General features: G+C 53.5%; 1 protein-coding gene across 2 annotated transcripts in view; it reads left to right on the top strand.

Annotated features, from left to right (window-relative positions):
* Positions 1 to 221: 221 nt before the first annotated feature.
* NCF4 (neutrophil cytosolic factor 4) overlaps positions 222 to 13,985 on the top strand; it is an 18,916-nt gene continuing 5,152 nt past the window's right edge. Inside the window, exons 1-8 of one of the 2 annotated variants that reach the window (XM_023222082.2) lie at positions 222 to 460; positions 5,566 to 5,650; positions 6,420 to 6,573; positions 8,886 to 8,956; positions 9,132 to 9,221; positions 11,884 to 12,011; positions 13,118 to 13,175; positions 13,782 to 13,880. In XM_023222082.2, coding sequence (XP_023077850.1) covers positions 429 to 460; positions 5,566 to 5,650; positions 6,420 to 6,573; positions 8,886 to 8,956; positions 9,132 to 9,221; positions 11,884 to 12,011; positions 13,118 to 13,175; positions 13,782 to 13,880 — 717 coding nt within the window. In that variant the 5' untranslated portion in view covers positions 222 to 428. The remainder of the gene's footprint in view (positions 461 to 5,565; positions 5,651 to 6,419; positions 6,574 to 8,885; positions 8,957 to 9,131; positions 9,222 to 11,883; positions 12,012 to 13,117; positions 13,176 to 13,781; positions 13,881 to 13,985) is intronic. The other variant, XM_023222083.1, reaches the window with a different exon arrangement.

Below are 13,985 nucleotides of genomic sequence, written 5' to 3' on the forward strand. Positions count from 1 at the left end.
TTGGGTTTGATGGGCCAGAGGATGAGAATTGACTCCCCAAGGTCACAAGACCCCCTGATGGCTGGGACCCGATCTCTGATGGAGCAAGGCTTCTGATACCCAACTGAGGCTTGGTGCCAAGGACTGGCATCAAGGAAGTGGATTCCTGCAAACCTGGCACCCGAGGGTCCACTTCCTTAATTTCTGTGCAGCTGGGAGGTGAGGTAAGAGGAAGTGTGGGTCACAGGCTAGGCCCAGAAAGCCTGGAGGAGGAGCCTCTGCCAGAGTGGAGAGAAGCAGGCCTGAGCCTCCCCAACGGCACCTCCTGGGGACTCCCAGGACCGCAGGCTGAGACGAGACGCAGGGTGGCTGGAGGAAGTGAGAGGTGAACTCAGCCTGGGACTGGCTGGGCGAGACTCTCCACCTGCTCCCTGGGACCATCGCCCACCATGGCCGTGGCCCAGCAGCTGCGGGCCGAGAGGTGAGTGCCGGGGTGTGGCCGCCCCGGGCCTTCTCACTGCTCCTGATAGGCCTTGGGGAAAAAGGCCAGTCCTTCTGCAGTCCCTGATCAACATGAGAGGCTGGGGTTGAGTCAGAACCCAAATACTCAGAAATGCAGCCTCTCAGAACTGCTTTAAGGAAACTTTGAGCTGTGGCTCACCACGCTCAGACACAAATGAGAACACTGAGGCTCCAGGAGTGGGAGTGACTTGCCCACGGTCACACAATGAGTGACTGGCCGTGTCTGGAGAGAAATGCAGGTGTCCTGGGTCCCAGACTGGGGCCCTTTGCCTCGCATGGGGATCAGCAATGACTTTCCATCTTTTGTGCAAACAGAATTCACAGAATCTGGCTTGTTCTTCCTCTAATCAGGGCTTGCCTCAAATGTCACCTCCTCTGAGAAGCCTTCCTGACGGCCTTTACCTCATTGCTGTCTGACCCTTTGCCCTATTTCCCTTTTCTGCCTAGTTCTTATATTACTAGAATAATATTACATGCTCATTTATTATTTTTTTCTTTATCATTGGCTCCCCCATGAGAAGCAAGCTCCATGAGACATTTTGTCTGTTTTGATCACTGCCATATCCCTAGAAGGTAGCTCGTCCCTGTTGAGCACCAGGACCAAAGGCTCAATAAATGTTGCTAAATTAATGAATAAATGAATGAATGGATGGATCTTTGAGGTGAAAAATGTCTTAGATTCTTCTAGTCCAACCTTGCCATTGTACAATTTAGAAATCTGAGGCCCAGGGAGGATAAGAGACTTACTCAGGGTCACAGAGAGTGACTGGCAAGGCTAGGGCTTGGAGCACAGCCTCACCAGTGTCTAGCCTCATCGCTTGGGAAGCGTTTTCAGAATTTTTCCTTAGTAGCTAGGCCTGCGCTCTGAGCTACAGGGTCCCTGAGGACACAGAGCCTGGCCCCTGCACCCCCTGGACTGGAACAGCAGGTGACCCCTGTTACCTAGGTGGAGGCCACTCGGGGTCACCACAGACAGGCCAGGCTGGTGTGGGCCTACGCGGGGAACAGAAGGCCCACGGTGGGGCCAGGGGCTGGAAGTAGAACCTGAGGGGTGTGTGGGGGCAAGGGCAGCAGAAGGAAATGCTTAGAGGGGAGCCCACGTGGCCTTCCTGAGCCTCAGAGCAGGGTGCAGGAGCTGGGTAAGGCTGTCCGACCTCAATTCCTCCCCACACATGCTCCTGGCGGACCCAGCCGCACGCAAACTCGAACCTTCCGGAAACAGCAGCTGTTTGAGGCTTGGGCACTTCCTGCTTTCCGGGATACAGGGTTTAGGGGATGACGTTGAGAGCTGGCCAGCAGGACTGTGTGCTCCCTCCCCCGCTCCCTGTTCCCTTTCAGCTGCCTTCGCCCTCAGACGGAGAGGGACTGCTTTTCATGAGGCCTTGAGCCAGGTACTGGGGGCACGGGTCTTCCTGTACCTCGAAGGCATTATCTGAAAGTGAGCCTGGATTGTTCTGCTTGAGGTCAAAGCAGAGAGTACAAGGAGAGGGCACAGGTTCGCGCAGCAGCACTTTCTAGAACCCCAAGGCGAGACATCCAAAGATGGGGAGGGCTGCCTCAGGGGTGGCAAGTTCGGTTCCAACAGACATGCTTTGAGCACCTACTGTGTGCCAGGTGCCAGAAAACCTGCCCTGGCTGCCCTTGAAGGATTCTTCCAACCTCAGCCTCCCCCGGGTCAGGCTTCAAAGCCTCCCCCAGGCCAGGCTCCAAAGTCCGTGAACTACGCGAGTGTGTCTTGAGGCAGAATGTCCTGGCCCAGCAGGGCCTGGCTGAGGTCCCTAAGGGAGCGGATACTCCAGGGGACTTCCGGTTGGGTTTGCTGCTCTTCTTGCCTCCCCTGCAGGCAGCCAGGCCATTCTCATGCTGACCATCAAAAAACTCCATAAATGCAGACGAGAGTAGTGGCCGTGTATTGAGCAGTACTGAGCACCTACTGTATGCTGGGCTCTGTTCTGGGCATTGGGACGTAGGGTGAGCAGAGTCCCTGCCCTTGTGGGGATTTTAGGGCTGTGTTTGTTACAGATGGGACTGCAGGACCACCCAGAGACATAAGTTCTTCTCCTGTCCCCATTTTACAGAGGAGGGAATGAGCGGAGCACAGGGAGGAATCTTCCCAAGGGAGCTTGATCTTCTTGTCCCCAGTGCTGTGACCGTGCCTTGAGCATCTGCCAATGCGTCTGCGAGGCATCAAGGCGCCTCATGAGCGGGCCCTGCCTGTCTCTCCGGCTGGTCTCTCATCATATCCCGCCTCCCGCTCTGTGCTCCAGCCGTGCTCAGCTCCCTGCAGTTCCCTGAACTTGCCCCTCTTGCACAGCTGTGGCCTTTGCACTTGCTGTTCCTCCTGCCTGAAAGGCCTTTCATGCCATCCTACGACCAACTCCTCTCTGCTTTTCCTGGCTGACCACTGGCGCTGCTTCTTCTGGGAAGCCCTCCTCGACCACCCTCAGCCCAAGGACGCCCTCTGACAGCACGTGAGCCTCCGTAGTACAAGCTCCTGCTCCCAATCTCTCCTGTCTGCTGCGTGACTGATTCTTTGAGGGAATATAATAATGGCCAGGCTCCTGTTATAGTTCCAAACGCCATGTGCCTTTCCTTCCCAGCACTATGCCCATTTGAATTATGTCATTATCTGTTTAGTGTCCAGCATCCCCTTCCTTTCTCCTTGAGCTGTGAGATCTGAGGAACCCATATGTCTTAATGGGCTTAGAGCAGTGTCTGGCCCACAGGCAGTGCCACATACAGGTTTGCTAAAATTATAATTAGTTGGGGACACAGGCCGAGAAGGGCTGGGATTTTTTTGTAAGTTCACACAGCAAGTTGCCGGGAGGCTCAGAGTGCGGGGCAGTATGGCAGTGTTCGGTAACAGATTTCTGGAGCCAGGCTACTACTGCTTGGGCTCAAATCCCAGCTTCCCGACTTTACTTGGGCTAATCTTACCATGCCTCAGTCTCCTGATCTGTACAAGGGCGACACTGTCTTAGAAGAGCACCTGGTGACCTCAGGAAATAGGTAGCTGTCGTTCTTATTACCCAACCTGCCTGTCGCCCTCCTCAGGGCCGTTTCTACCCTTCACGCTCCTTCCTGTGCTCCCCCCACCCCCACATTCCTACCTTATCATACTGCAGAGGAAATTACCCAGGACAAGCACAGCCTCAGGGGAGAAAGTGGAGGAGGAAGCTTCTCCCAAGGGTATCACCGAGGCAGCATGTGTAGAAAATGAGTGGGGTTGGGCGGGGGGATTTCCACTACCTGCCCACTGCTACCCTGAGTCACCTCCGGGTGGCAGCCCCCTGAGTTCTGATGCAGCCTCAGATTCCAGGTCATGTGGGTCCGGCGTGGACTGGGACTAGGGTGTGTAGACTCCTGAGGTCCCAGCCAGCTCTGGGGCCTGGGACTTGGCAGCCCCTGCAATCCCCCCACCACTGCCACCCCTGCCACTCTCTCCCGTTTCCCACTTGCTGCACCAGAAGAATCATAGTTACTTCTTGTTTTTTCCTTGTCTGTCTCCAAGTGACTGAACTCAGTGACCCCTCAGAGACTCCTGGCTATGCTTTCTCCCACTCCTTGGAAGTCTGTTTCCTCTTCCCCTATCTGTCCCTCTCTGACCCCTCCTCTGTTCCCTGATAACTCTTCACCATGTCAGGAGTGGGGGTCTTAGCCACAAGCCACAGGCAGAAGATTATTCCTACCTCGCCCCTTATAGCTGAGACCTCCCATGCTGAGATCCTGAGCTATACAACAGGCCTCTCAAATTAGCATGCCCCAAACCGAGTCCATCAACCCTGGCCCCCACATCCTGGCCAGAAGTGTGGGTGTCACTCTTGACAGTGCCTTTTCTTTTACCTCCACATCCAAATTGTACCCAGCCTCTCCTGATCATAACTGAGGAACAACAAGAAATCGGTAATGTGTCTGTTGGAAATGCATTAGGCTGCAGGGAATGGAGGAACTGACGACGGCTTAAACAAATGGGATTATTTGGTCACCTAACAAGAAGTCCCGGGAGGCCGAGGTAGGCAGATCACTTGAGGTCAGGAATTTGAGACCAGCTTGGCCAACATGGTGCAACCCCATCTCTACTAAAAATACAAAACTCATCTGGGTGTGGTGGCTTGCCCCTGTAATCCCAGCTACTTGGGAGGCTGAGGTAGGAGAATCACTTCAACCTGAGAGGCAGAGGTTGCAGTGAGCTGAGCTCACACCACTGCACTCCAGCCTGGGGAACAGAGCAAGACTCTGTCTCAAAAAAAAAAAAAGTCCAGAGGTAAGCCATAGTTGGTTCTGTAGGCCAGTGACATCAGGACTAGCACCCCAGAGATTCCTTCGGCCTTTCTCGTGTCTTGCTTCACGGAGACAACATAGCTACTGTAGGTCTGAATGTCACACTTGCTTCAAGACTACTTTCAAAGGGGGAGACTATGCTGAGCTTGTTCATCCCTTGGGATCAGGAAAGCAAGCCCTCTGGGGAGTGCCCCATAGAGAGACTGCCTAATTGTGCCCAGGTTGGGGAAATCCTCAAAAAGGCAATGATATGTGAGCACTCTGGGGAGGCCCCTGCACAGGCCTCCTCTTAGGTCTCATTGGCCAGAACGGGTCACATGGTTGCTCCTAGCTGCAAGGGAGGCTGGAAAACAGGAGCTGGATGGTGATGTTTGGCTCAGACCCATCATGGTGCAATTGATAGTAATGTGTTGGACTATAATTTGGCTATTGCTATGTGGCTGCCAGCTTCCCATTCCTGCACTCAATGTGGCCGCCAGCTTCCCATTCCTGCACTCAACATGGCTGCCAGCTTCCCATTCCTACACTCAATGTGGCCGCCAGCTTCCCATTCCTACACTCAGTGAGGCCACCAGCCTCCTATTCTTACACTCAAGGCCTGGACTGTGTCTTGTTATCTCCATATTTCCAGGGTCAGTGGCAGGACCTGGCCTGGGAAGGGGTGCTAAGAGACGAATGTTGGATCCACAACATCGGTTTGCTTTGCACTCTACCTCATATCCGGTGGGCCCACAAAATACATCAGGGTGATAACCAGGATTTCTTTTCCTCTGCTACGCACAGTGACTTTGAACAGCTTCCAGATGATATTGCCATCTCAGCCAACATCGCTGACATCGAGGAGAAGAGAGGCTTCACCAGTCACTTTGTAAGAGAGACTCCTGGACCTTCACCCTAGAACCTCTGGACTTCCACCCAGCTGACTTCTGAACCTTGTCCTCTGACCTCTGAACCTCCAATTCTCTGATCTCTTAACTTCTATCTCAGTGGTTCTCAACAGGACTAATTTTGCCCATTTGACATTACCCTGAGAGATTCTGATTATTGCATCTTGGGGCAGGTCTATTTCACATCTAGTGGGTAGAATCCAGGGTGCTGCTAAACTCCCCACCATGCACAGGACAGCCCTGTCCCTGCTAAAGAGCTATCCGGCCCCAGCATGGTACTAAAGTTGAGAAATCCTGATTGCATCCTTTGACCTCTGAACCTCCACCTGGAGAGTCGGGGGTGAGGGACTTTATTGTTACCCCCACAGCACCCCTGTCATATTCAGACACAGATGGAGGGGGCATCCTGCACCTGCAACACAGCCAGGGGTAGGTTCACTCTGCACGATGACCTCCAAGGCATGGCTCCTCATTTCTTGGGCCTGAGTGCGTGTTTGGCCTATTTCCAAGGGCTCTTGCCTCTAACACTAGGTCTCACTTCCTCTCTTTTTCCAGTTGTTTTGTTTTGTTTTGGTTTTGGTTTTTTAGCAAAGCTCATCTTCTTCTGGGGCATCAGCCTTTTGACTTGACATAGGTCTCCTTCTCCAGAGACCCTTCTGCATCCTTACCCTCCTCCCCTTTTCCCCTCCGCCTTTTTTTGGCTTCTGCTCCTGGCCCCTGAGCCCTCCCCACAACCCCTGTCCTCCTTAGGTTTTCGTCATCGAGGTGAAGACGAAAGGAGGATCCAAGTACCTCATCTACCGCCGCTACCGCCAGTTCTATGCTTTGCAGAGCAAGCTGGAGGAGCGCTTCGGGCCAGATAGCAAGAGCAGCGCCCTGGCCTGTACCCTGCCCACACTCCCAGGTAGGCAGCCACTCCTGTCCTAGTGTTGCAGAGCTGCTGACTCTCCTTCCTTCCACGGCCCTTGACACTGTTCTGCGATTTGATCTCAACCCCATTGAAAACTGTTCATGTAGTTTATAGCCCCCACTCCCGGCAGTCACGGGCTGCCAAGCCCTGCCCGCACGGCTCCCCCTGCCTCACATTGTGGCTTCCACCCCAAGCACTCTAGCCTCACAGCCCCGGAGCTCTGATGACAGTGGTGGCTACTCGCTCCTGCTGTCCATTACCAGGAGGCCACAGTCTGGAGCACGTCAGCACCCGGCCTCCCTTCCTTAGAGACAGGAATCCCCCAGTCTGGTCCCTAAACACACTGACTCACCTCCCTGCCTGCCCTCAGCTTCCTCCCACGAGACCAGCCCTCTGACTTCATAGTCTCGGCTTCTAGCATCCCTGTGGCTCTCCTTCTTCCCCTGTCCTGCCAGGAAGTTGGGTAGCCTCACACTTCTGCTTACAAACAGTCCCCTCGCCCCCTGGTCTCCTGGTCCTTCCTCCCCAGCTGGATCCTAACATCCACCTTGGACAGCGCCAAGCCCTTAGTTGCTTAGCACCTGCCCCACGGGAGGAAACCCCGTCACGAACGGGTTACAAGAGGGTGGTCTCAGTGGCGAATGGGTTACAAGGGGGTGGTCTCAGTTGTGCTCTTCATGCCCTGCAGGTCAGAGACAGGGACCATTGTGTCCCTTCCCCAAGCCTCAGGGCTCCAACCCCACCTCCAGCTTGTTTTTTCTGTCCCTGTCTGTCTCAGCATATGACCCCGCTCCTTCTCATCCAGCCCCACCAAGGAACTTGAAGCTCCCCGCAGGAGTCTTGCCTGCTCTAAGCCAGCCTCCCCTCTCAGTCTCCATTACTTTCCCTCCTCTCTCTTTTGGGGCTTTTCCCTGACAATCTACTCCTCCTTTTCCTTGTATATTCATCTTCCACTTGATATACCAACTTCGTTTGCTAAGCGTCTCCACAGCCTCAACCTTCTTCTGTCTTTAAACAATCATGAGCCGTGAAACAGCATTCTTACAAGAAGCCTCCCTGAGCCTCCGTGCCCCCAGGGCCCCCAAAGATCTCTTTCTTCTTCCTTTGTCAATCACATTTGCGCATTGTCTCACCTTGGCATGGCCATCCTCTCAGCTTGGTTTAGCTCTGACTACTCCACAGAAATTCCTCTCTGTGAGGTGAGCCATGACCCATCGATTCTGGCTTCCATGACTAGTGCCAAGCCTCATCTTCACACCCCACCCCTTCCTCTGTTAAGCTTTCTTCAACTTCCGGAGGCACCAGTGTCTCCCAATACCCTTCCTACCTTACTAGAGACTCCTTCAGCTTCTCTGTTACAGAATCAACCTTCTCTGCTGCTCCTTGGAAGGTGGAGATCCTCTGAGTGGACATCCTCTATCCCCTGCCTTGTCTTCTCATTCCAAACACTCACCCTGGCAAACTGACCCATGTCTGGGACTTTAATTGTCACCTTCTTGCTCCTAACTCCCAAATGTCTAGCTCTAGCCCAGAGCCTCCTACCGCCACCACCACCACCTCTGTCCATCTCCTAGACACCAGGAGCCAGGCAGGTTTCAGGCTTGCTTCCTCATGGGGGTTCTCTAGGTGAATGGTTCCACCAATGCGCCCACCTGAAGGCACCTGGAGGAGACATTTGTCTCTTGGTAGCCCATCATATTTCCTTTTCCTCCAGAACACTCTGCCTTAAGCTTGAGGAATTGTTCATTCATCCACTCAACAAACGTTAATTCATCTGGGCATGATTCTAGACCCATGGTTCTTAACTATAGTGGTATGTGGAAGTGCCTTGAGAGATGGAAAGAATCCTGGTTCCTGAGTCCCACCCCCAGAGATTCTCTTTTAATTGTTCTGGGGCAGGTGCTACACAGTGAGATATTTACAAGCTCCTTGGGCAGCTTGAATGTGCAACCAGTGTTGCCACTGTCCTGGGTGATGGGGGTACAGCTGTGAGCCAAGCAGACGAAAATCCTGCTGTCTTTGAACTAAGAGTCGTGTGTGTGTGTGTGTGTGTGTGTGTGTTTGGATGAACAGGCAGTAAATAAAAAAGTAAGACAAGAAAAATATCAGCTGGTGATAGCACAACTCAGAGGATGACAGTTAGGTGGTGCCAGAGTGGCCACTTCAGCGCTGTGAAAAGATAACAGGGAAGAATGCTGAGTCATCGGGAAGGGGCTCTGGCCAGGGTTCCTGGCCTGCAGGGGCAGCCCTGAACCCTGGGGCCGTGTTGGGCCAGGCTCCTAGGACAGCTGTTTGTCTCTTCTCAGCCAAAGTCTACATGGGTGTGAAACAGGAGATCGCCGAGATGCGGATACCTGCCCTCAACGCCTACATGAAGGTACCAGTGGGTCCTGCCACATTGGCACGTGGAAGGGCATGGAGTGTTGGTGGGGGAGCCCAAGTACCATCCCTGTGTATGGCTTTGGGAACTGGAGCTGGCTCTCTGGCTCTGATGGCCCCATCTTCGATCCCTAAAGGCCTGGTCTGGGGAGAAAAACAGGATGTGTCCTTAGGGTTCCACGGATAGGAGCAGGAGCAATGGAGAAGGTACAGGAGCCACACTTGGAATTGACAAATCTTCGTTTAATGCTCTAAGCCCACAGGTAAATGTCTATGCCAGGTGTTAAGATACAAAGGTGAATTCCATACAGAGCCTGCCCCCAAGGTACCCACTGTCCTGTGGGAATGCCAACAGGTGGATCATAAGATCACATGGAGACATATGTGTGCCTCCATCATGGGGGTGTGGCCAAGCAGGCCACAAGTTGCTCATATAGCAAACTAGAGAAGGTCTCCTCTGGAGCAACACACCCCCTCACCTGAGCATGGGCTGGATTTTAGCTACACTCATGGGTCTTGGCTGGGGATCCTTGTGTATTCTCCGACCTGCAAACTCTGCATCTCTATGAGATGGGAGCATAGAGGAAGGAGTATCTTAAAGGCAGAGGCCAAGGTGGTCCGGAAAGGACTTCCACCAGCCAAAGCCATCCAGGAAAGGGGCAGTGTTCCTCCTGAGGTGGCAGTGAGTGCACCATCACTAGAGGCCTGATAGCGACCTCAGGAAGCTGGCAAGGGAAGCCCTCTTCCCAGCCCAGAGGCGTCCTCACGGCTGAAGAACACTGGACTATAGGGTCCTTTAGTCTTGACTCTGACATTGACTGGCTGGGTGATTTGGGGTGAGTTGCCCATCCTCTCTAGGCCTTGGTTTTCACACTTGTGAAATGGGGCAGTGCCCTCTAGTATCACCGGAGTGAAGTTGGGATCTGTTGAGAACAGGATGAGAAAGTGCTTTGTAAACTGTGAACCTGCTTCCAGAATGTGAGAGATCCTGACTCTTGATGGAGGAAGGGAGCAGATGGAGGGCACAGGAGGTGGGAGGAAGGAGGAGAGAGCAGGTAGCTGCAGGAATCCTGGGCTCTGAGCAGGGAAGAGGGAGAGAGGGAAGCTGAGTGGGCTCCAGCTGCTCCTTCAGGGTGGCTGAGGCTCCACCCTTCTCCCCCTGGGCTAGAATAGGGGAGTGGGCTCTGGAGGGAGGGAAGGAAAGAGGAAGACAAGGTAAGAGGTGAGGCTGGGGAACTGGGGCTCCTCATTCCACACCTGGTCTTAGCAACCAGCAGCCCAGAGGATCCATCTCTGCCTCTTTGTGTCAGATTGGGTTCCTGGAAGTCAGAGACCATTCAGTGTAGGAATCTCTGCCACCGCCACCCCATCCTGTGCTTGCATACCCTCAGAGACGGGGAGCTCACTACCACTCTGCCCTGACCCAGGCTGCTTGTCCCATTGTTGGGCAGCTATGAGAAAAGCTCAACTCTCCGTAAATCCTACCCACTGGTCTCACCCTGCCCTCATGAAGTATGTGAATCACGTGATAATGACAACTGCCTGGAACTACATGAAGAGCTTTGACTGGCAACCAGGAAGCTCTTGATACATGTTTATGGATACACGAATAATCTTATTTAATTCCCCAATAACTTGTGAGTTAAGTGTGACAGAGCAGTTAGGTAGGTGGGATGAGATTTGAACTCACATCTCTGTGACTCCAGGGTTTGAGCTCTTACCCACTGTGCCTCATTGTAATGAAAATGACAGTAACAATGATGATATCTAACTTTGATGGGCACCTGTTATATGCCTGTTCTAAGGATTACACATATATTTACTTATTTAATTCTCACACAATCCCACGAGGGAGAGGCTATTATTGTCCCCATTTTATTAATGACCATCTGGAGCCAGGTTTGCCCAAAGCCACCCAGCTGGTGACAGGAAGAGCTGAGATTCGATCCCAGGAGCCCCTGGCTCCTGAAACACCTTCCAGGCTGTCCCCATATGACAGCCTTTTCCGGGCTCTGCATCCCCAGTTCCTCTCGGACAAAGTTCCCCGACCCCACCTCAACCTGCTGCCCCCATGGGATCCTCTGCAGGGCTCTGGGTGCCTCTGGAGCCTCAGTACCCAAAGCCAACCTCAGTGTCCCCAGACCTGTGTGCTTGGAGTTTGGTGAGATGACCCCGCCAGGCGCTGGGTGCTCGCGTCCTCACAACTTCAAGGTCTTTGCATCGTGGTGGGTGTAACCAGCTTGGATGAAACAAGGACACTAGGGCTCAAGTCTGGGTCCTGCCACTTAGCTGTGCTCTTCTGGGTCAGGTACTTCCCTCTCCAAGCCTCCGTTTCTCTAACTATGATGTGAGATAAAGTATCAGGAAGCGTTTTGTAGGCTATAATGCCACCAACTGTTGTTAATTTGGGTTATTTTGGGAACCCCCACTCCCCGCCGACTGTTATCTCGCCTTGAGCTTTGGGTAGCCTTGGAGAGACGGCTCTGGGTGCCCCAGCTCTGTCCCTTGCTAGGCCATGTGGTCTTGGGCAGATCCCTTCACCTCTCTGATCCTAACTCGTTGGATACCATGAGATTGAGGAAGGGCATGCATGTGATACCCTCCTGGTGAAGTCACCACCAGGTCATGTTACTTGTCATCTCCATTATTGCTGTTTCTGGAGAACTTTAAGTCTTTTCTGAAGGGATTCTTCTCAAGCCCCTGGTCCCTCTCCTGACCTTGGACCCAGGAGCAGAGCTTGTGAAGTGTTACCTTCAGCATGCTGAGTTTTCTTATTTTTTTAAACAACGTGTTTCTGTTATCAGGCAACATGCATTAGTAAAGAGAGGAGGGCTGATGTCAGGGCTCGGAGATGGGACATCTGGGCTGGGGTGTCCAGATCCTTCTGCTGACTACCCCACTGGTTCTGCTGTCTCACCCACACAGAGCCTGCTCAGCCTGCCAGTCTGGGTGCTGATGGATGAGGACGTCCGGATCTTCTTTTACCAGTCGCCCTATGACTCAGAGCAGGTGCCCCAGGCACTCCGCCGGCTCCGCCCGCGCACCCGGAAAGTGTAAGTGACCAGCCCCTGGGCTTCCACATGGCCAGACCCCTGGGTCCCTGCTGGGAAAGTATTGCTTTTCCCTGAAAGGAGAGAAGGAAAATACAGATCAGCCATATCCCTGGACACTCTAGGGTGATTTGGTTTATTCAATGGGTTTAGAAAGTAGTGTTCAGGTGTGGAGGGACAGAGGGTATGTGCCTTTCAATGTGATCATAAGGACTGGAAGACAAGGACTGGGATATTGACTCTGGAGAGTCTGGTGCCACAGCAACCACTGGGGATGACCCAGAAGCTCTGGGTGCCTGGAAAGAATTGGGGGCAGAGAGGAAGGAAGAGCTGCCTTATCCACAAACATTCTCTGAGCAGCTCTGGGAATGCCTTCTCTTGGTGTGTTGGAGCTCCATGGGGCCAGCTGTGGCTCTGGTTGTATCACGCTGGCCTTCAGGGCACACTGCTCCTCCCTTATTCCAGAAATCCCATCCCTCCCACCAAAAATTCAGCCACTCATAGACTGCTTGACTTCCAAAGCCCAGGTTGCTGCTACTAAGAATTCTGGAAAAAGCAGGAAGGAACTCCTGAGCTCCCCACCAGCTCCTCCCTCCGCTTCCTCCCACCAATGTCTCCAAGGGTCCTCTCCATGCCTGGCATCTCCCCTGTGCACACAGTCAGGTGTGTCTTAATTCCAGCTGTGCCACATGGCAGCCACGGGCCCCAGAGCAAGGCACGTCACCTCTCCAACCTTCAGTTTCCCTCCGCTGAAAAATTACAACGGTCACATTTACATCAGAGCTTGGTTGTAGGGAGCAGAGAAACGAACAAATCTGAACACTTTGGCAAGTGAAAGGCATGGGATGAGCATGTATCCCCTTCCCCACCTGCTTTCTGAGCCTGGCTTCCTGATCCATAAAGAAGGGAGAACAACCCTACCCCCAAAGTGGTTGTGAGGATTTGGGGACAAGTGTGCCCACCTGGAGGAGGAATTGCAGCCACATTTCAGCATCTTCTCTCTCCCCCGCCTTCCCCGCTCCTTGCAAGGGGCTCCTCTGGACACAGAGGCAGGAAGCTGGGCCCTGAGAGAATCACAGGGCTAACAAGCCCTTCTTCTGTCTCCACAGCAAGAGCGTGTCCCCACAAGGCGACAGCATTGACCGCATGGCAGCTCCGAGAGCAGAGGTATACCCCACCCCTGTGCTGGCCAGGCTCTCACACTTTGGGCATTGGCCTTGGCTCACCTGCCAGCCACTGGGCCTCTCCTGCTGGGCACTGCTGTGTGCCTGGGAGAGTGCTGAGCACTTGGAGGAAGGAAGGGGTTACAGCCTCAGCCTTTGCCACTGGGCATCCCCGAGCCCAGCTAAGGGGACGGAATGTGACCAGCGTGCAGAGCCAGAGGGGAACGCTTCCATCCGTACACTCCTCCGGTCAGTTTGCCTGAGCCTCCTCTGAGTCGGCCCTGCCTTAGGCATGGAACCTGCAGAGATGACTCAGACAAGGCCTAGCCTGCGATGAAGCCTGGGGACCAGGGTGGGTGCTCAGCCCAGAGAGTTCGAACTCTTCCGTGTGTGCTCACCCCCACCAGGTCTGGAAGGAGCACCCAACCTAGAATCAGGGAGACCTGGGTTCAATTCCTAGCTCCTCCACTAAAAAATGAGATGGCCTCGGACAAGTCGCTTATTCTCCCCGAGCCTCAGTTTCTACATCTGCAAAATGGGAGACTAAAGTATGTAAGGCACTTCTGTAGGAACTCGGTGAGTTCCTTCCTTACTGCACGCTTCTCCTCAGGCTCTATTTGACTTCACTGGAAACAGCAAACTGGAGCTGAATTTCAAAGCCGGAGATGTGATCTTCCTTCTCAGTCGGATCAACAAAGACTGGCTGGAGGTGAGTTCAGAAGTGAGGATGGAGGTGAGATTGGAGGTGAGGTTGGAGGTGAAATTAAAGATGAAGATGGAAGTGAGGGTGGAGGTGAGATTGGAGGTGAGGATG

This window comes from Piliocolobus tephrosceles, chromosome 19 (assembly GCF_002776525.5).
Source record: "Piliocolobus tephrosceles isolate RC106 chromosome 19, ASM277652v3, whole genome shotgun sequence".
In the NCBI taxonomy this organism is placed as follows: Eukaryota; Metazoa; Chordata; class Mammalia; order Primates; family Cercopithecidae; genus Piliocolobus; species Piliocolobus tephrosceles.